Below are 20,260 nucleotides of genomic sequence, written 5' to 3'. Positions count from 1 at the left end.
TTGGGGCTCACTTTGAGAAGTGTTCTGTGATTTGATATGGATTATGGGAAGGCGTTGTCCAGAGGACCCCCCCCCCCCGCTTTGAAAAACCCAGATGTTGTTTGGTATGGATGTAATGGTTGGACAGTTTGGAAATCTGTCTACTTGATCTGTTTCTGTCTTGATCATTCTGTCTGTATATTCTGAAGTTCGGGGTGCTGACCTTTTTCCCTTTACATATCCGACTGATTAAAGTAAGCTTGTTAACCCATTTTGAGTTGCTTTCCTTTATCAAAGCAGATCCAAGAACCTGTGGTGGCAGCCACCCTAGGGACGCCGGGGTGCTTGCTGCTACACATGGGAAAACAATCTTCCTGATTTTGCTAACTTCCTTCTCTCCTCTACTAGATTAAGTAAGAGACACAAGGAGACACAATGGATAGAGAGTTGGAAAGATTTGGGACTGAGTCTTTGTTTCCAACGGATATTGGCTATTTGATCCTTTGCAGCAAATCCCTCAACTCCTCAATATCCCATACAACTCTCTAAGACAGTAAAATTACAAAATAACTGACAATGTACATTAAGTAGAAGGTGCTTCTTCACTCTTTTTCACAAACCAGTGGAATCACAGGTTTTTATAGATATATCATCAAAAACACCCAGGGGAGGGGTGGAAAATAACAACAAAACTCTCTAGATTGTGTAATTTAATACTGTTTGATGCTTTTTTTCTTACAAAACAATTTTGTGCAATACAAAAAATAAGAGAAAAATCTAGATGAAAACTACTCTCAATGTTTACCATTTGTACTTAAACTAATATAAAGCAATCCAGCATTTATGGGAGTGTGTTATTAATTCATTTTTTAAAAAAATCCAATAGCAAGATTTCTACCTACTAGAAAACAGAAGCATTCTCAAAAAAAATGCTTTCAACTCTTCTCTACACAAAAAGTGTGCTTATTCTTCATAGCACGACAGATCAACATTTAAAAAGGGCAGAGTGGAAAGAATGCTGTGTCTGAAAATGAAGTCAAGTTCCAGCCCTATCATTTACTAGATGAATGAATGTGCACAAAAATATTTGGGCTCTCCACGCCTGAATTTCTTCATCCATAAAATAACATGTACCGCAAAAGGTTGATGTGAGAATTAAATATAATAATAATATATATCATGTATAGCAATGTATATAAATTATATATGTATATAAAAATATAAAATGCAGTTTGCAAATTGTATTGCAAATTGCAAAAAATCTCACTCAAATGAAGTGACAGTGACAGTTGTTGTCTGCCAATGAGAAAAAGTCTTAAGCTTCTAGCTAGGTCCCTGATAAAAGTGAGGGTGGGAGCTGGGAAGGGAGGTGTTGGGGGAGCCCTATTTGTGGAGGAAGAGCCCAACATCCCTGAAAACAACAGCATATCTCAGCCTACAAGCTCTGCTTCCAGCCCAGCCCCACTCACTCATAGTTCAGGGGAACAACTTAGGGAAATCTGAAGGCCATCTTTGGTAGGCAAGAGTATCACCAGCACAAGTGAGTCAGCCTACTGAGGTGGCAAGGTATAGGCACAATATGTGGCATGGGTCAGGTAGATAAAATCTCTGCTACTACATCCCTTCTGATGCTGGTGGAAAGAGCCTAGGACAATGAGTCTGAGCGCCCTCCACTATCAGAAAAGGGCCTGTTATGGAAAAAAGTCCTTCCTTCCTTGCTCCCACCAACAGCAACTGCCACTAAAGGACAAGTAAGCCCCAAAGTCCTGGGACTCCCCACCTCCCCAACCCTCCAGAATTCTTTACTTTCCATCCCCCCAATAAGTCAATTACAATAGATTCGTCTATGTTCCTATGCTACAAAAAAATATATCCTTATAGTAGAGGAGTTCTTAACCTTTTTTTTGAGTCATGAACCCCACTAGCAATCTGGTGAAACCTATGGACTCATCAAAATAATGAATGCATAAAATAAAGTACATAATACTGCAAAGGAAGTCAATTATATTAAAATGCAAGTGTTGTGATGTTCAATATTTAAAAAACAAGTTCACAGAACTCAAGTTAAGAGAGTACTTGGCCTAGCAGGAGTATGACCTACCTTCAATCCTTGCCAGGGCAGGCTGGTTCTATTAAAATACATCAACACATATCCTAGAGACTCCATATCATCACGACGACTAAAGAAGAAGGGAAAAGAATTTTAGGAATTGTGTGTGTCTGTGTGTATACAAACATACTATTTTTTTTTAATGCCTTTGTGAATTGGCATAATAAACTAAGAAACTCAAAAACATGAAAGGAAAAGTTAACATCAGGTTGTTTTTTAAAAAATGATTAAGTTATAAATAGAGGAAATGTTAAGAAGCATTAGTCAATGAACCAACAAATTTTCACAAAGCTTGATGACTCGACTTTAAGAACAAAACAATTTAGACAAGTTACAACTCTATTGAAAGCTGAAGCACCAAGTACCACAGCAATTCTGAAAACTGCAGAAACACAGAAAAATTAAATCTTAGGTGTGTTCAATAGCACAGGGGACAAAAAGCACGAATTAAGTTTTTAGAACTAAGAGTAACTAGAGTATAAGTGAGAAAGCTTCTAAAACTTTCCTAAGTAAGCACAATCTTAAGAAAATTACCTTCAGGGTATTTGGATTTTGAAGTATGATCTTTACCAACTGAAAACTACCTCACTACAAGCAAAATATCCTCAAATACTTCAAGTTCATGCACAGATTAAAAAAATAAAAATATGCTTAACACACCATTATGTATACAACTAAAAGACAAAGTGCCACTATTTTAAAGATGATTGACTTAGACAAAAATATTATTGCATAATATAATAGATTTAACAAAGCATTTGACTGCTTCTCATTCTGTCATGTGGGAAAATAGTAAGATATAGGCTAAATAATAGTACAACTCAGTGAAATGGAATTAGTTGAATGGCCAGACTCAAAAATTCATTTCAATGTTAATTTGGAAGTCAATCTCAAGTCTCATGTCCCAGTGACATGTATTTATCTTTGTGTTACTTAACATTTTTGCTGATGATTTGGAAAGAGTCCCAGAAGCCCAAGGAGAGGCAACATAGGGTAGTAGATAAGAATCTACTTCAGAATTAGGAAGACCCAGAAAAATCCACAATCAAGTTTAGCTTCAGAGAAAGTAGCTGTGTGCCATTGGGCATGTCACTTTTCTCTCAAGGCCCCAGTAGCTCTCCATAAATTGCAGAGCAAGATAACTGCAGTTTCCTCATGAAGGTCCCCTATCTCTACAGAAGTTACTAATCCAGCTACACCCCCTCCCCAAAGTAATAACCAATAAAGGCACAGACAACATAATTATTAAATTTGTAGATAAAAGAATAGCTAAAACACTGAATAAAAGAGTCAAGAGTCAAAAATATAATAGGCTGGATAAAACACTAGGCAGAATCTATTAAGATGCAATTTAAGGGGCGGCCAGGTAGCACAGCAAGTAAGAGCACCGGCTCCAGTGTCAGAACGACCTGGAGATCGAATCCCGGGCTCAGACACTTAGCACCCACCCAGAAATAACTGGCCGTGTAACCTTGAGCGAGTTACTTAACCCCAATTGCTTAGGGGCGGCCAGGTGGCTCAGCGAGTAAGAGCACCGGCTCCAGTGTTGGGACGACCTGGAGATCGAATCCCGGGCTCAGACACTCAGCACCACACCCAGAAATAACTGGCCGTGTAACCTTGAGCAAGTTACTTAACCCTGATTGCTTAAAAAAAAAAAAAAAAGATGCAATTTAAAAGGCATACATAAATCTTGCACCTGATTTACAAAACAAACACACTATTTCAAAAGTAATGCATAAAGGAATTGTATCTAGAAAATAGTTTGTATTAAAAAAAATCTTTGGGGTTTTGATGGACAATAAACTCAATGGTTAATAATGATGGGTAGTTAAGTTAATAAAATCCACAGCGTCACATTAAGAGGAATAATGTCTAGGACTAGGCAAATGATAATCCTATTTTTCACTCTGCCCTATTCAGTCCACAATAGGAGTTTTGTGTTTAGTTCTAGGCATACTTTAGGAAAGGATGCTGACAGGCCCCTGATGACTATCCACAGAAAAACTAGGTCAATAAACGATCTTAACATTAGGTCACATGAGGAAGGGGTTAAAGGGATTGGAGATGTTCAATTCAGAAAAGAGTATATAACAGCTGTCTTCAAGTAATTCAAGGACTATCATATGGCAAGGGGAACAGACTTTTATTCTGGTTAGTCTAAAACAGAACTTCCTTATAATTAAAGCTATCTAAAAGTAAAACAGGCTGCCTTAGGAGGCATTAAACTCTTTCTCACCTGAGTTCTGAGGTATGTTCTAGAAAGGATTCTTGTTCAGGTACGAATTACAATAGCCTCTATGGTCACTGACAACTGAGATTCTGTCATACCCCAAATTATAATACTTAAGACTAGACTACTAAATGACTTAACCTATGAATTTTTAATGAATTACTTGTATCACAGAATGATTAGTTAAGCTGGAAAGGACTATAAAGGAATCATTTTACAGATGAGGAAACTGAGGCAAAGAGAAGTTAAGTGACTTCACTAGGTTCATAAGTATTTTAAGATGTAATTTGGACCCAAGTCTTCAGGACTCCAGTATCAGTGCTGAATCTACTACACCACACCACACTTAACTAAATATTTTCAGTCAGATCAACATCTCTAAATAACGTATCTTAGTAATGATTTATAGAAATTATGGAATTACAGAAAAAGGACTACTGATTAGATACTATTATAACTATTTTTAATACATATTAAATCTAACAGAAATTTTACAGTTGAGAAAAATATGGGGGAGTTGGTAGGGCATGGGAGGTTGCAACAATCTAATGACAACAAGTAAAAACTTTGAAGAATTATACAAAAAAAGGTGTTATAAAGACCTACAAGTATAAATATTTCAAATGTCAATTCCTGTCTATAAACATTGCCTCTACTCGGTTCTAGTGTCAAACACTCTAAGTGTTGTTTGTATACTACCTCCCACCACTCCCTAAACACCTACTTTGGTTGGAATTATATTTATAATGAGGATACTTCCTTTCAAACTGTAAGACATATAAAATAACACATTAAGAGAAATGCCAGGAGAACAGCAGAAAAAAAAATTATGTTTTAAGAGTTCACAGTTGTATCAGTTTTGCAACTGGATGGGACTTCACAAGTCAAATAATAAAGCTGTAAAGACAAGATTAAATCCAAGCCTTCAAGACTCTAAATTCAGCATCCTTTGCATTGACCCATGCTATTTTTTATCTCAATCACTAACATGACAGAAGAGAGCCACAGATGACTGCTATTTAAAAATTCCACAGAAAACAAATCAAACAGATGCAAGGTTAAATGAAAAGCCTAAAAATTACTCACAAAGCACAGAAAACAAAATCTAAGAGACAGCATGGAGTAGTTGAAGTAGCAGTAGAATGACTACTAGTAAAAAGACGGTTTCTCATCAGAGCCCCTGGCACTAAGTAAGTCAACCTGTGTAACCTTGGAAAAAGACTTCTCAGATCTGGGCTTCCTCAACTATATATAATTACACCTAAAGCTCTTCCTTTGGGTTCAAATATCCAAGGATCCTAAAGATTGACAGTATTTGTAAGAAAAATTTTAAAATAAAAATAAATATTAGTTTCCAGAGAGGCAAATGTTTTGTACAACTTAGAATCAAATTGAAATCAAAGTGCATTTGTGACCTTAAGACTTTCTATCATAAAATCCTGCCAAGACATTCTTATGCAGAAAACAACAATTAAAAAAAAAAAAAACCAGCATTCATTTAATTAGCCTTTTATTGTGTGTAAGATAGCAGGTAAAGATTTAGAAGCATCCTTGACATCCTCCTCCCAAATATATCCTCACATGACAAGAGTAATTAAATTCCTAGTATAGTCTCTGGGAAGTATAGTCAACTTTAAAACGATTACCTCTGCTCAATGCCAAGGTGTGCATTGATGCTGGCATAACGGGCAGTGCCAGTGAGATTTTTATCTTCTCTGTATGGTATATGTTGTCTTGTTCTGTTGTCTCTGTACTTTTTGGCCAAACCAAAGTCAATAAGGAATAACTTTAAAAAAGAAATGGAGATAGGTTAAGGTTACAAATACTTTACTTCAAATCCTTTCTTCTCATTCATCAAATATGGTTATCCTTATTTTGATGCAAACATTTCAAAATAAAGTTTATCTGAAGAACAGTTAAATACTTATGATTGAGAATATTTTTACTAACCTTCACCAATAAACCAATAAATAAAAACACAACTAGCTCAAGCATTTTGTCATTTGCACTATTCAGTATGCCAAGTTCATTCACTGCTAAATGTATATACTTGTTTTGCTGAATAGGCATGTAGTCTCTTCTTTAGAAATAAATAAATGTGTGTGTGTATACACACACACACACACCAACGAAGTGCAAATTTCCCACAATGCCATGAAACTATAACTAAAATATTACTTTTTAAAAATCTCATTTATTTCACATGGTATTGTTTAATCAACAAAATCCCATTTTATCTACCAATGCTATATGCTGCTCAACATGCCAAAAATCTGATTTGAAATCACTATACATTTAAAAGTTTCACATAAACGTTAACATGAAGTTGCAAACAAAATTTACAGCACTTCTACAGAATCATGCATCAACTGACTAATTCAAGGTGACATTTATGCATTTAATCACAAAGTTAAATGCCTGTATATCTAATTGGCTTAATTTCTAACAAGCATTTATTTAGCTAAGCACTGAAAATGAAGTAAGCTAAAATTAACCAAGAGACTAAATGAACTAAAAGGTTTATATACTATTTAACTGAGGAGTAAAACTCATTAATTGGTCTTACAGAACCTCAGGTAGACAGTGCTGCCTCATTCACACAGTATCTAGAAAAAAGAAGTATTTTAAAACCTTAAAAAACTACTCTGGTTGAAAATCTAAAATACATTATTGTCCTTTTATACAGTGTTCTGAATATAATTTAATCTTTTTCCTGATAGATAATTCATCATCATGAGGAATATTATTTATGATCTTGTAATAAAATAATATCTTTAGGGCCAAGTGAGGTAAGTAGGGGTATTATTGCCTTTATAGAAACAGTTTTTACATCAACTTTTTAACTGTCTTTATCCTGTCTGCTTTTTTGCTATCATTTCTCCCTATTTCTAATCTTCAGTTGGCTTGAAAAGTAGCTTATCAAGCTTGTAAGGAGTATACAAAATAAAGTTAACAATTATAATCCTAGGAATCTATTAAGTCAGGATGTCCCAATAAATGGAGTTGTTAACATGCTTCCTTTGTTTTACTATAAATGAACGAACTGACATTCTTGTTAAGATATAATTGAGTATTCAAAGCTTTCCAAATAAGTTAAAGACTATATTTACCCTTTCTTTGTGGTAAGGGATCATAAATGCATTAAATATTAAGAAATAAGGTTGACACCAACATAAAGATTTTTCTTTAAGAAAAACTGACAGAAGACTCAAATATTTAAATAAGTTTAAATGAATTCTTAAGTAAAAATGAAAATTATAATTTCTAAGTTCTGTTTGCAAGATAAAGTTCAATGTGGAAAGGAATCAAAAATCATCATTCTTTCTCTTTGGGCTTTTATTTTTAAAAATTTTAATTGTTTTTAAAGTCTTTTCTGTATCTAACACAGTATGACATTACAAGTCTCTCTCTTTCCATACACAAACACACACACACACACACGTATAATCTAGTTATTAAAATTTAAATTTCCCCCAACACAAGATCAGGAAATGAGGAAACTTAAAAAGTAAACAAGTCTGCAGAGTTGAATTATTTTATATAGCTACTACCCTTGATACTTTAGTATATCAAGCAAGAAGCAGCATGGATTAGTGGCTAAAGGGGTCAGCCCTGCTCTAGAATCAGGAAGATTCCACAGGGTTCAAGTCATGCCTCCAACAGATTATCGAGTTGTCCAACTGCACTGATGGAGGGAGTCTGTGTACCAGGAGTATCCTACACTGATGAAACCCTAGGTCAGTATTCCCTTCCTCCAAAAGTAAAAGCATGAAAGGAAGAATTCAACCTTATAGTTGATGTGTGTGTATATGTAGATTTTATATATAGCTAAAGTACATACAAGAGTTGTATGTACTGTGAAAAACTGTACTCTTGTCATGAAAACATTCCCACTGTAATATATTGTCTTCCTAAACATCTAAACCAGTTATCCTAACCCCACTGTCAAGTTAAGATAACTGAACTCCAACTACACTAGCAAAAAGTAAAGAAAATTTTAAGCCCTATTATTTTATTTGACTACTAAATATATGCCAGGAAAACAACCAGAAAGAATAAGAAATAATTATCTTAAGTGAAGAAAAGGTAAACTAGTAAAAGGGGCCAAAATACAAATTATGATATGTCTCTAAACTTTGCTTTTCTCTGAGAACCAATTGCACACTCTCCCTCACTAGTGACAAACTGAATGGTTATGTAAATATATAATACTCTAAAGAAATTATATGCAATATAACAATGCTTCAAAAGAACTGCATATAGACGTATGACACATACAATTACTATAACACTACTTTGAAACAGCATCATCAATAAAATAACAAAGCCCACTTTATGGTCATAAAACCTCAATTAAATTGACATTCACACAATCACAAAAAACTAATCTATCTAATGCCTGCCCTAAACCCACTGCCTCAGCTAATCTGACCACCTCATGTCTATCTAGTTCTCCAACCCTTCTCACCTCACTCAACCTAGCCCTCCTTCACCCAGACACATACCTCCCATTTAAATAATGGGACAATAACAGAACATTTCAGACAATGCTATCTCACCAAATGAACTGTTTCTAAGAAAACAAATGACCAAATATGGTTATGCCAGAACACACCATTGTTCTGAAATAGTAAATAATTAGGGTAGGCCCAGGAGTCTTGAGATTCAATAAAATAAAGACATTGACAGGTAAATCAGGTAGGTCACCAATGGGGATATTAAGGAGTCATTTTGATAAACCTACATATGCAAAATTACATTAATTTGGCAATGAAAGCTGAACAAAGGTTTCTACTAACTGCCTATTCAAAGGAACAAAATATACACTGCTCTGAACAATCTTAACTATTTCAAAAAGTTGTCCCCGATAAAAAAGGTAAATAAAGAAATGACAATATTCAGTGAGATCAATTTTCCATTCAATAAAGGCACTGTTATCTTCAAGATCTTGTCCAACTTTAATAAACAGAGGAAAATAACATGGTCAATTCAATTATCTATAGCCATTTTTTTTCACTTGTGTTTCGTTAAACTTTAATTTATCTTGCACTACTCCTGAATTTTATCTCTTGCCCATCCAACTGGAAATATAAACACATTTTCAAATCAATTAAAAAGCAAAAATGTTGCAATATCTGTAAAATTTAAGTCACCTCTTGATTATCTATGTCATGACTGGGGAACATGAGTGTAACAAATATTTTGGGGAAAAAAGTCTAGTAAGCTACTTTACAGTTTTTTCACCAAGTAAATGTACTTTTTTAATGGTTTTGTTTTATTACAATTAAAATTAATTTTTACTTCTTGAGCATTTAGCAATAAGGGAATGCAAAGGAAAGGTTGGACCAAAAATATGTGAGGGCAACATAAAAAGCTCAATTTGGGACTAAAATTAATCTATATAATATAGTATTATATAGTATATTATATAATTGTAATTGAAAGCTTACTAACATTCATTCTCAAGGCTGGAAGAATTTGGAAGGTGAGAGGGAAAGAGGAACATATTCTAAGGTTAGTGTTCTCCTTCATCAGCACAGCTAAAAAAGAGTTGACTGTATTTAGACTCTCAAGCAGCCTTTAAAAAGTACATACATGCGTGATCATATGACATATGAAAGTCATTCAACCTTTAGCTATTTCTTCTTTTTGGGGGAAGAGAAAATCTAGTATCTAGTGATAGAGGCACCTTATTCTCACTAGTTAATAAAACAATGAAAAGATATTTTGTAGTACATGCAAGAACAACTATGGCTCATATTTCCTAGTATTTAATCAGTTACACAGTTATCCGACTTTTAATCTATCTCAATGATCAGATTCAGCATCTCATATCTAACAAGATTTATGAACATTCTAAATATATTACTGAGATGTGAGATAGTAGAGTATGATGGAAAGAGCATTGGACTTGGAATCAAAAGACCCAGGTCTGAATCCCTGGCTCCACTATTGTACTAGTTGTCTGACTGTTCTCAAGCAAATCAACTTCACTTCTGAATCTCAGTTCCTCACCTGTAAAATAAGGGCAATAATTGTACCACAGAGGGGTTGGTTGTAAGGAGCAAGTGAGTTTAAAGGTATGAAACATTTTGTAGCTATAACATATTAGATAAAGTTCAGTTACTACTATCACTGAGATACTAATGTAGGATAACTTTTTACCAAGGTTTCTGGTTCCAAAACATTTAGTATATACTTAACAGTCATTTAGTTCGAATATAGAACTTGGATCAATTGTTTTACCAAATGCCCAAGATCTGAAACTTAAATTTACTTACCTGAAATTCATTAAGGTCAGAAAAAAGGGACACAATTGGGTTTCCAGAAGTAATTTCAGATACAGAGTATTCAAATGCAGCTAAGGTTAGCTATGTTTCCCCATGCATTAAGATCTACTTATTCCAAGTGTCATCTTAATAAAATAAATAGGGCTATTCCCTTAAGTTCAACCCAAATGATACTCTAAATAATTTTTGATACCAGAACTACACAGCGTTTTCTCATGTAGATGTTAGATATCTAAAATTAATCCTATTTACACACACTTTTCTCTAAACTTCATAGTTTAAGCAACAGCCACAAGGAAACATCTTAGTAACGTTACATGTTTGCCAAGTATGTCTGAATAATGCCAACGTAAGAGGTGCTTGAGCAAGGTCTACATTCTCCAGAAATCAAACAAAACAAAAAATAAAACCAAGAAAGCACATGAACGTGGGGTTGAGGTTGGAATAGGAGACAGTTTCAGACCTGGTTTAATCCTGAGAAAGATGGGTCCTGAGAAGTACTAACAGTCATGCTTCTTTTCCTCTTCCCCACTGGAGATTCTAAACACTGAACAGACAATAGAGGGGGGCAGTGCATCAAACAGGATTGCTTACATTGCAACAATGGCCGGCGCAGACAGGCAACACCGAGGCATCAGAGAAAGAAAAGGGTAGCCAAATGCCATCCCTCTTCCACCTAGCACTGGAGCTTCTCAGTTTTCCAAATATTGAGAAGAATTCACATGCTCAAGAAAATTTGAATCCTAGAGAAAACTTAATTTTAAGTGTCACTGTATATAGTGCCACTGCTGTAAACAGGGATAGCAATGGTGACATTTGGCTCTATTTTAAAAAAGGAATTTAATTTAGTCTTTGCAATCTTTTGTACCACAAACTGCCCTTCCCCCCAAAAAAGTATATAGGGGAAAAAATCTTCAGTAAGGAAGAGGTAGAAGGCATTTAGTCACCTTAAAAGTTTATTTTCATAAGCATGCAGGGCTGATTATTGGCAGAGGTGAATAAATTCACCTTTTAAAGATAGGAGCAGTCACTCCTTAATATCCATTCAGAACAATTTTCCAAATAATAAATTTGGTTAAAAATTACTTATTAAAAAAAATTTCCATTAATAAAAACTACTGGAACAAGATTACCACAGAATCCAGTCTTTGTTCAGCTGGTATTACCACCTATAGTATAGAAAACACTAAAAATCATCTATAGATAAGTACTACTTTACATTTGGAAGCTGTTAAAATGAATCAATTCTTAATCTAAAATTTAAGAGCATTATCTGTTGCTTGATTCCTTGATAAGCAAAATACTGCAGGTCTATGCCAGAGTCTCTAAAACTGTTTAAGACAAATCCCTGTCATTTTTATGGCTGTCACTCCCAAAATGAGAGGACAAAGGACTTTTAAAACATCACGGGAGTAATTTGGGCTTCCTATTACATCTATGTGACTAACAAACTATTTCTTAAAATGCAAAGCAGCATTTTCTGGGCCATTACTCCAATTTAAAGTAAAAACAAGGTACTGCAGTCAATGTCAACCCAACATGACTATGCAGACAGTGGGTATTAAGAGGGGTAGAAGCCAAGTTAATGGAGATAGGGAAACGAAGGGAAAGGGGTCAGGAATGGCCAAATATGGGGAAAGATTGAGAAATTGACAAAACTGCCAAAAAATTAAAACAAATAGTTTGTTCCAACTGAATTACTATCAAATTTTTGTCCAAGGATATTTAAGACCCTGGCTAATTTGTAGTAAAGAAATAACAAGTCAAAAAATACGTAACTTGGGAATGGGCAAAATTTAACAAGTTACATGTAGATTGTTGGAATACTGTTAAAAAGCTCAGTTTCTCAACCAAAAAAATTTAATTCTATAAAGCTAAGTCAGATTGACACTAACATCTCACACATCAGCAACCAATTCCACGTCTAATGCTCCAAGTTGGCATTCATACAGGCAAACAAAGGTAAACATTTGCAGCTAGAGCTTAAAAATTCCAAACATCATGATGGCTTAACAAAACAATGGGAATCTTGCTTCCAATATAAAAAAATAATGTACAGTTGTCCTGCAGTTGAGAATTTCTATCAGAACACAGCATGCTTAGTGCATTGCCAATGCTGCCTGTCTGCCCGAGCTGAACATTGAATCGGTAAATTAAGCAATTCACTCAACAAAACTAATCATTGAAGAGAAAATTTCTATACGATTATACGGTTTTTGACTGCAATCATGCATCACTAAGACCCACTCACCACATAAGTTCAACAGATCTCAGAAATTCCAAAGTATGAAAGTGGTTTTATGATGTAATTTCATTGTTTAAAAAAAAAGCCCTCCAAACTTAGCATCTGGGCAAATGTAACATATAGATTAAATTGTCAATTACTTCTGAAATAGGCTCAAGGATGGCACTCTCATAGCCACAGATTCAGGGGCTAAAGAATTCTGATTACCAACCATGCTCAGTCAGCAAACTTTAATGCCTTGATGACAGGTGGGTCGGCAGCTCCATTGCTGGCACAAACACATGTCAGGAAATCCAAAACTGAGAGCCACAAAGTCACTATCAAATTTTAACATTTACAAAAATATATGAGGACTTCCATTATTATAAAACATGAATGGTGGATACAGAAGTTCAAAAGTGAAAACAACATATAGGCAATTAGGTTTCTTTATAGAACATTTGGACTTTTAGATTAAACACTTCCATATGGAGATCTAACTAACCTTGGCTATAGTTATTGGAAAACAACCCAAAGTTAACAAGTTAGGAGTTAGGTGATTCGTTCTTGGAATAATCTTCAGAAGCAATTATAAACAGCTAATTTTCAGTACTAAGAATTTTTTTAAGCTGAAATTTTATCAGAGATTAGAGAGATATACTTTGTTCTTTCATGCAAAGAACACTGAACTAACCTTATTACAGTGACGCCCAATACCCATTAGGAAATTATCTGGTTTAATGTCTCTGTGTATAAAATTCTTTGTATGCACAAATTCAATTCTACTGATCATCTGGAAAAGAAAAAAGAACCGAGTTAAAATAAAAATATACTAGTTTATAAGCAAGTTCATTTGACCAAAAAGTTCATAAGCACTATAAGGTGTTCCCCTGCCCCCTTTACCAACCCTTTTTAGGTCATAAGAGCAGTATTTTATAAAATTATACAGATAAAGGGACCAAACACATTCTTGAAAAAAGTCACTATTTGATAAACATGGTCCAAGAGTTCTTATAGATCCAATGGCTAGTCTCTTTTTCTATTAACAGTTCATAAGAATGTTATTTCTTTGTGGTATAATGAATATAACACACAAAGAGCTATTGCATCATAAAAATTACATTTATATCACTTTAATTCTTATGAGATTTTTAATTTTTTGATGCAGTAAGTGAAGAGGGAGGGAGGGAATAAAGGTAGTTGGTGATACATAGGAATTTATGGTCGTTTTCTGCCTCTTGTTTCATAATACTTCCATTAATGTACACTCCTATTCTCATCAAAACATTATGCTGGCTATTCCCAGTATTCATTCCAATTCCCTTTTCCTTAGCCCAGGTGGCCAGCCATGTCTGAACTACATTCCCTTCCACTTCTTCCTCAGTTTACCAGGACCTCCTTCAAAGCACAATTCTAGTTACAGGTCACACCCAAAAGCCTTTCTGGGCTTCATGGTTATTAATGCTCTCTCCATCTTGAAATTCCTTTGTATATTCTTTGTTCTTATTTGTATACATGTTGTATTTCTCTAGTACAAGGTAAGCTTGTTGAAGGCTGGGACTTTCGTTTCTCTGTTTATATCACCCAAACCCAACAGTGTGACATGTAGTAAGTACTTCATTAAATGCTTATTGAATTGAATTACAAAACAGGTACTTCATTTCACTATGTGGATTTTTTGGTCTTTAGTACTCAGGATATCTTCAGGTTCTATTTTTCATTTGCCTATTTTTTGCTAAAGGGTGTTTAAAAAAAACAACAACCAACTATATGTATAATATATCTCTCATAATCTTACCCCTAAATCTTCACACAGATATCCTCTGAAATTAGGACTAAAAATAAGGGAAACTCTTTAATAAATACCTACTGAGTACAATAAGTTAGGAATTATATATAGTATGTGAGTATTATCATTCCTTTGCTCCGACTTTTCCTTCCCAGAGGAAAAATGCTATCAAGTTCAGTTGATTAAAAACTCCAATTTTTAGCACCGGTCAACTGGCAGACAAATCATAATAATAAATAATTTATCTATAAGTTGAAATGATGGTTTTTATCTTCAATAAGGGAGTACCAATAATCATAATGATTTTACTTAGGACTGTCTCTAAAGTACAAATAATACCCCTGACTTCCCAAAAGGTTTAATGAGTGAATGTAAAATACTTTTGATTTTCTAATTAGAACTCTGAAAGCTTAATTGGAATAATAGAGAAAAGGCACTTGATTTGGTATCAGAAGACATAGGTCTTTTGCCACATATTAGCTTTGCTCAAATGAGATAATATATGTAAATCGCATAATAGGCATTTAATAAATGCTTGTTGTCTTCCCTTTCCCCTTTTTTGTGACTGGATAAGTTTAAGCCTCTCTGCACTTCTATTTGATGGGTAAAATGGAGATGCCATTTGAATTTCTACATTCAAGTCTATTTAATTTTGTACTTAGACATCTGCAATTTTTATTCCGTTCTCACAAGACTGTTGTGAAGATCAAATAATAATGGATATAAAAAGGCTGTATAATTATGAAGTGCTTTATAAATGTAAGTGATCACTAATTCCACATGTCTAATCTGAAAACCACGACTATTAAAATTTAATCTGCAAAACAAACTTTAGTTTTTAAGATAAAAAAATGGAGACAATTATTGATTTAAGGAAATGTTTCCTTCCTGCCCCCTCCTCCCTTCACATAAACTTTTTCAAAGTTCTACCAAATGTTTTTACTGTCCTCCCATTTTACTTTGGACCAAGATCTTACTGACAGTCAAGGCACATCTTCTCACCCACTACATTTCCTGAAACACCAAACTCTCCCTGAATATTTTCAATATATTTCCCTGTCTTTAATTTTATGCTCAAGTGCCAAATTATCTTATAGCTATCTACAATTTGCCATAAATGTCCAACTAATAGATTTTTTCAAGGCACTTTCCCTTCCCCACTTATAATTTCTTCTAATTCTGTCAACTATTATGTTCCCTTTTCCTATTATTCACTTCCCAAACGCTATGTGTGAAAGAACCTGAAAAATTGTTTCATAGAAGCCTGAAAAAAAGTTATCTAAATTTTGTGTGTTATTTGTTGACTGAAAACTATCAGTTTCTTTTTTCAAGCTGTGGCAAAATTTGACAGAATGGCTTAAAACTATACCAAGACTTTTGGGATATCCTACATGATTCCTAGACTGTTTTCTACATGGTCAAATAGGATCATATTACAAATTACTGACATCTCAAAATTATGTTAAATGCTGCTCTATTATATCAATTTTAATTATAGCTTTTCTTTATAAACTTTACATACCTGGTCAGCTAACATAAGTACTGTTTTCATTGTGAACCTGCGGGAACAGAAATTGAAGAGGTCTTCAAGACTCGGTCCAAGAAGATCCATGACTAGAACATTATAGTCTTTTTCTTGACCATACCACCTGCAAAATAAAGATGATAAAAAAAGTTTAGTATGAAAGATTATCTAAAATTTCCCACTAATTGTAGAGATGTAAACTGATTTACATAATCTCAGGAATAAAATAAATTTTCCTTTTAAAAATGTCTCATATGATTAAAGAGGTAAGCAAGATATAAAGAAAAGAGACCCGGGGCTCTCTTCCACCAACTACTCACATTTATACAAGCATGACAGTGTATGCAAAGCACTTTCCCTGAAAGCGCTATGTGAGGCAAAAAATCCAAGTAGTATTATCCTAATTTACATATGAAGAAACAGACTCTGAAGGGTTATTTGCCCAGTCATATTAGCAATTAAGTGTCTAGGGTAGGATTTGAACCCCAATCTTCTTATTTCAAGTGAAGCATTTCTTCCACTATTACCTATTTATAAAATGAAAAATAATCAGGGAAGTGCTAACAAATCTTAAGTTACCGTTCTATTTGCTTGAATCCAAATCCACAGTTTTTAGTTAGGATATAACTGACCAATTCTTAATTAGTATCTTTGTTCAATGAGTATCTTAAAAGAAAACGCTATAAAAATCATTTGAAAGTTATTGCTAGGGGCAGCTAGGTGGTGCAGTGAATAGAGCACTGGCCGTGGATTCAGGAGGACCTGAGTTAAAATCCGGCCTCAGGAACTTAACACTAGCTGTGTGACCTTTGGCAAGTCACTTAACCCCAATTGCTCTGCCTTCCCCCCTCCCAAAAGCAAAAAAGAAAGTTATTGCTTATAAAAGTATTATCATAATATAATAATACTATTATATTATGTAGTATATATTAAATTAGATTAATTATTCCAAACAAGTATTAAGTTCATGCAAGATCAAACAGAAAAACATTGCTAAGATAAATAAAACATTTAAGAAATTCTCCTGCAAAAATGTTATTTCTGAAGTCAGTAAGTCCCTATGCCTTTAGTGAAATTAAAACTTAATGAAATTCCTATACCTGCTTTTTAACTTGTCAATTTCATACACTCTTAAATTGTTGTTAATTTTATACAACAAGATCAGTTTGTGTCTAGCGCAAAACAGTTGTTCAATAAATGTTTGGTGTACATACAAACTGACCCAGAGATATACCCTACTAGGTATATTCTGATGAAGTCAAAGATAGAGGAAAATACTTATAGTAACACTTCTTGTAGTTGGAAACAGGTACTTTTCAATTGTAGAATACTGCTAAGCTAAGGGTTTTACTAAAGATCCTCAAAAGTATCCTTCAAAATTTTCACTAAGTTTCACTTATCTCCTCAGCTTGTTTCTAAATCACATAAATCTGCAAAAACTAGCATTCTAAATTTTTTAACCCACTATATTTTAACTTCCTTGTTTTTAAGTTGTGCTTTAAGTATTTAATGGCATTGTGCCCTTTTTTGCTTCAGAAATTTCAATTAAGTTTCTGTGGGCTACCCTTAGGAACACCTAAAAACACCTGTCAAAGGTAATTTCTATTCAAAGTTCCTGGGGAAAAAAAAAAAAAAAAAGATTTTCCTGATCCTCCTTAATGCCTTCCCCCGAGATTATATCCAATATGTTCTGTATATAACTTATTTGTACATAGTTACACCTCCCCTATTTGACTGTGAGCTACTTCCTTGAAGGGAAGGGGGCTGTTTCTGCCTTTCTTTGCAATCTCCAGTGCTTAGCATAGTGCCTGGGCACATAGGCACTAAATAAAAAAAAAACTTACTGACTTGGCTGAAATTTAAAATTTTAGTGTACAATCTATTTAGTAGCTAGAGATACTTATACTTATCTTTTTCATGACTTCAGGATGTCCTCTCAAGGATAGAACATAGTGCCATGTAAGCAAGGCCAATTTCTGATACTTCCCTACACCAACCACCTAAAACCATACACTGTGTATTGTGATATCCCCAATTACTGTTGACTCTGGAGTATCTTTATCAAGTGGACTCTAGATACAGGTTGATACCAATTAAGAGAAAGAATGGAAAAAGGATCCCAATTTCATTATCACACCACAGATTCATCTAGGAGCTAATCCTAAACATTTGAAAATAACTAGTCAAGGCATGCAAAAAGAACACTGCAGGATCACTGTGTATATATAATGAGGTATTTACTGTGCAGTGGAGACATAAAGAGAAACAAAATAAAGACTATTACTTCTTCTTTGACTAAGCAATATTATCATAGGCATTATTACAGGCTCGTGGAAGGCAGAAAGGTCTAATAAGGTATGCAACAAAATATCCACCAAAAGCAGCACTTTTGGTAATGGCAGAAAACAAACAAAAACACTGTTTACTGACATTGAAATGGTAGAATTGCAATGAATGGAAATAATAGACTACTAAGAGGGCTAGATCTGGAGTAACTGGATTCAAATAGCTGCACTTTTTACCTGGGAGGGGACAAATCACAACATACCTTAAGTCCAGGATTCTATGTTTTTATCTCCAAAACTTAATACAGTCAGCACTTGGCAAAGTTGGCACTTAAATACGTAAGGGATTAAGTTTTCCCCATCACTTCAATGAACAATAGATGGTCCTTCCATTGGTGGGATAGTGTTTATTTTAAAAGTATTTGCTCGATTATTTGGTTTACAGTAGTGTGTATATTACTTGGGAGAAGAAGTAATTTTGACAGGGTTTGATTTGGTGACAGCAATGGTTGTGATGCTTCTGACATAAGGTAAAAATCAGTATTTAACCTTGCCCAGATAAAACTGCATCAAGTAGACCAGCCCTCCACGCTGCGCCCTTCACTGCTCTCTTCTGTTGTGCTCCTTACTCCAAGAAAAGGTACAAAAGTAGTTATTGGGTAAGAACAGGCAGCTCTCAAAGAAGAAGTCTAAGCTATCAATAGTCAAGCAAAAAAAGTTGTAAAAAATCACTAAAAATTAAAGTAACCGTAAGTTTCCACTTCATTGGTAACTACTAGCTGTGTTTTGGTCCAGTCACTCTAAAACACAATTCGTAACTATGCCCGGAAAGTTTCCAGACTGCATCATAAGCTACATTTCAACTAGGTCTATATACCAAATATGCAAGAAAAGGTATATGTGTTAAAAAAAAAAAAAATCTCTTTTCCAGGTAGCCCCAAACTGGAAAGTAAATGGGGAACCTCCAATGGAGCAACAGCTAAACAAACTGTGGTGTATTTATAGGAATGTAATGGAGTATTACTGTACCATGAGAAATTATGAAGTGGACAATTTCAAAGGAAACTAGGAAGACTTTTACAAACAGATGTCAAGTGAAGTGAGCAAAAACTAGGAGAACAATTTATTCACAATTTACACAAAAACATCATAGAAGAGCAACTTTGAAATACTTTAGGATTCTGACACACTTGGTAAGTCATGAGTCGACAAGAACATAGATGAAACATACCACTAATCTCCTAACAGAGAAGGGATGAATTAAAAAGGGCAGAAAGACTTCAAATAAGGCCTATGTGAAAATTTGTTTTGCTTGCCTATGCTGTTAGGTATTGAAGGCTTTGTTTTTTTGCTTTTTTTCTCTTAAATTTGTTCAAGGAGAGATAGGGAGGGCAGATTAATTCTTACATTAATTATTATCTAAAAATAATAAACTTTTAAAGTTGCAGCTCTCAAAAAGCACTCATAAGAGAACATTTCAGTGACCATTAGTGATACTGCAGCAATTGCTGGTGTATAAGTCACATATTTTGAGGTACCTGCAAAGAAGATAAAAGAAGATTGTCCAAATCAGAAAAGCAAAGGAAATATTGGTTAAAAAATGAAAGGAAAGGGGGGCAGCTAGGTGGCCCAGTAAATAGAGCACAGGCCCCAAAGTCAGGAGGACCCAAGTTCAAATCTGGCCTCAGACACTTGACACTTATCAGCTGTGTGGCCTTGGTCAAGTCACTTAACTCCAATCTCCTTGCCTTCCCCTCTCCCCCCAAAAAGGAAAAAAACCCACCAAAATATGATAAGCTATTGCCACAAAACATTCTAATTCCTC

General features: G+C 34.5%; 1 protein-coding gene across 5 annotated transcripts in view; it reads right to left on the bottom strand.

Annotated features, from left to right (window-relative positions):
* CSNK1A1 (casein kinase 1 alpha 1) overlaps positions 1-20,260 on the bottom strand; it is a 54,388-nt gene that overhangs the window by 17,247 nt on the left and 16,881 nt on the right. For 4 of the 5 annotated variants that reach the window (XM_069102650.1, XM_069102654.1, XM_069102651.1 and 1 more), the window contains exons 3-7: positions 16,148-16,274; positions 13,531-13,629; positions 11,076-11,159; positions 5,969-6,108; positions 2,081-2,159 (exon numbers count right to left, since the gene is read on the bottom strand). In XM_069102650.1, the coding sequence (XP_068958751.1) occupies positions 2,081-2,159; positions 5,969-6,108; positions 11,076-11,159; positions 13,531-13,629; positions 16,148-16,274 (529 nt within the window). The remainder of the gene's footprint in view (positions 1-2,080; positions 2,160-5,968; positions 6,109-11,075; positions 11,160-13,530; positions 13,630-16,147; positions 16,275-20,260) is intronic. The other variant, XM_069102653.1, reaches the window with a different exon arrangement.

Source organism: Petaurus breviceps, unplaced genomic scaffold (assembly GCF_028583685.1).
Source record: "Petaurus breviceps papuanus isolate PSGF00001 unplaced genomic scaffold, PetGlider_PUasm1.0 551, whole genome shotgun sequence".
Classification (NCBI taxonomy): Eukaryota; Metazoa; Chordata; class Mammalia; order Diprotodontia; family Petauridae; genus Petaurus; species Petaurus breviceps.
The sequence above is the reverse complement of the archived record's forward strand: the minus strand, read 5'-3'. Positions and strand labels throughout refer to the sequence as shown.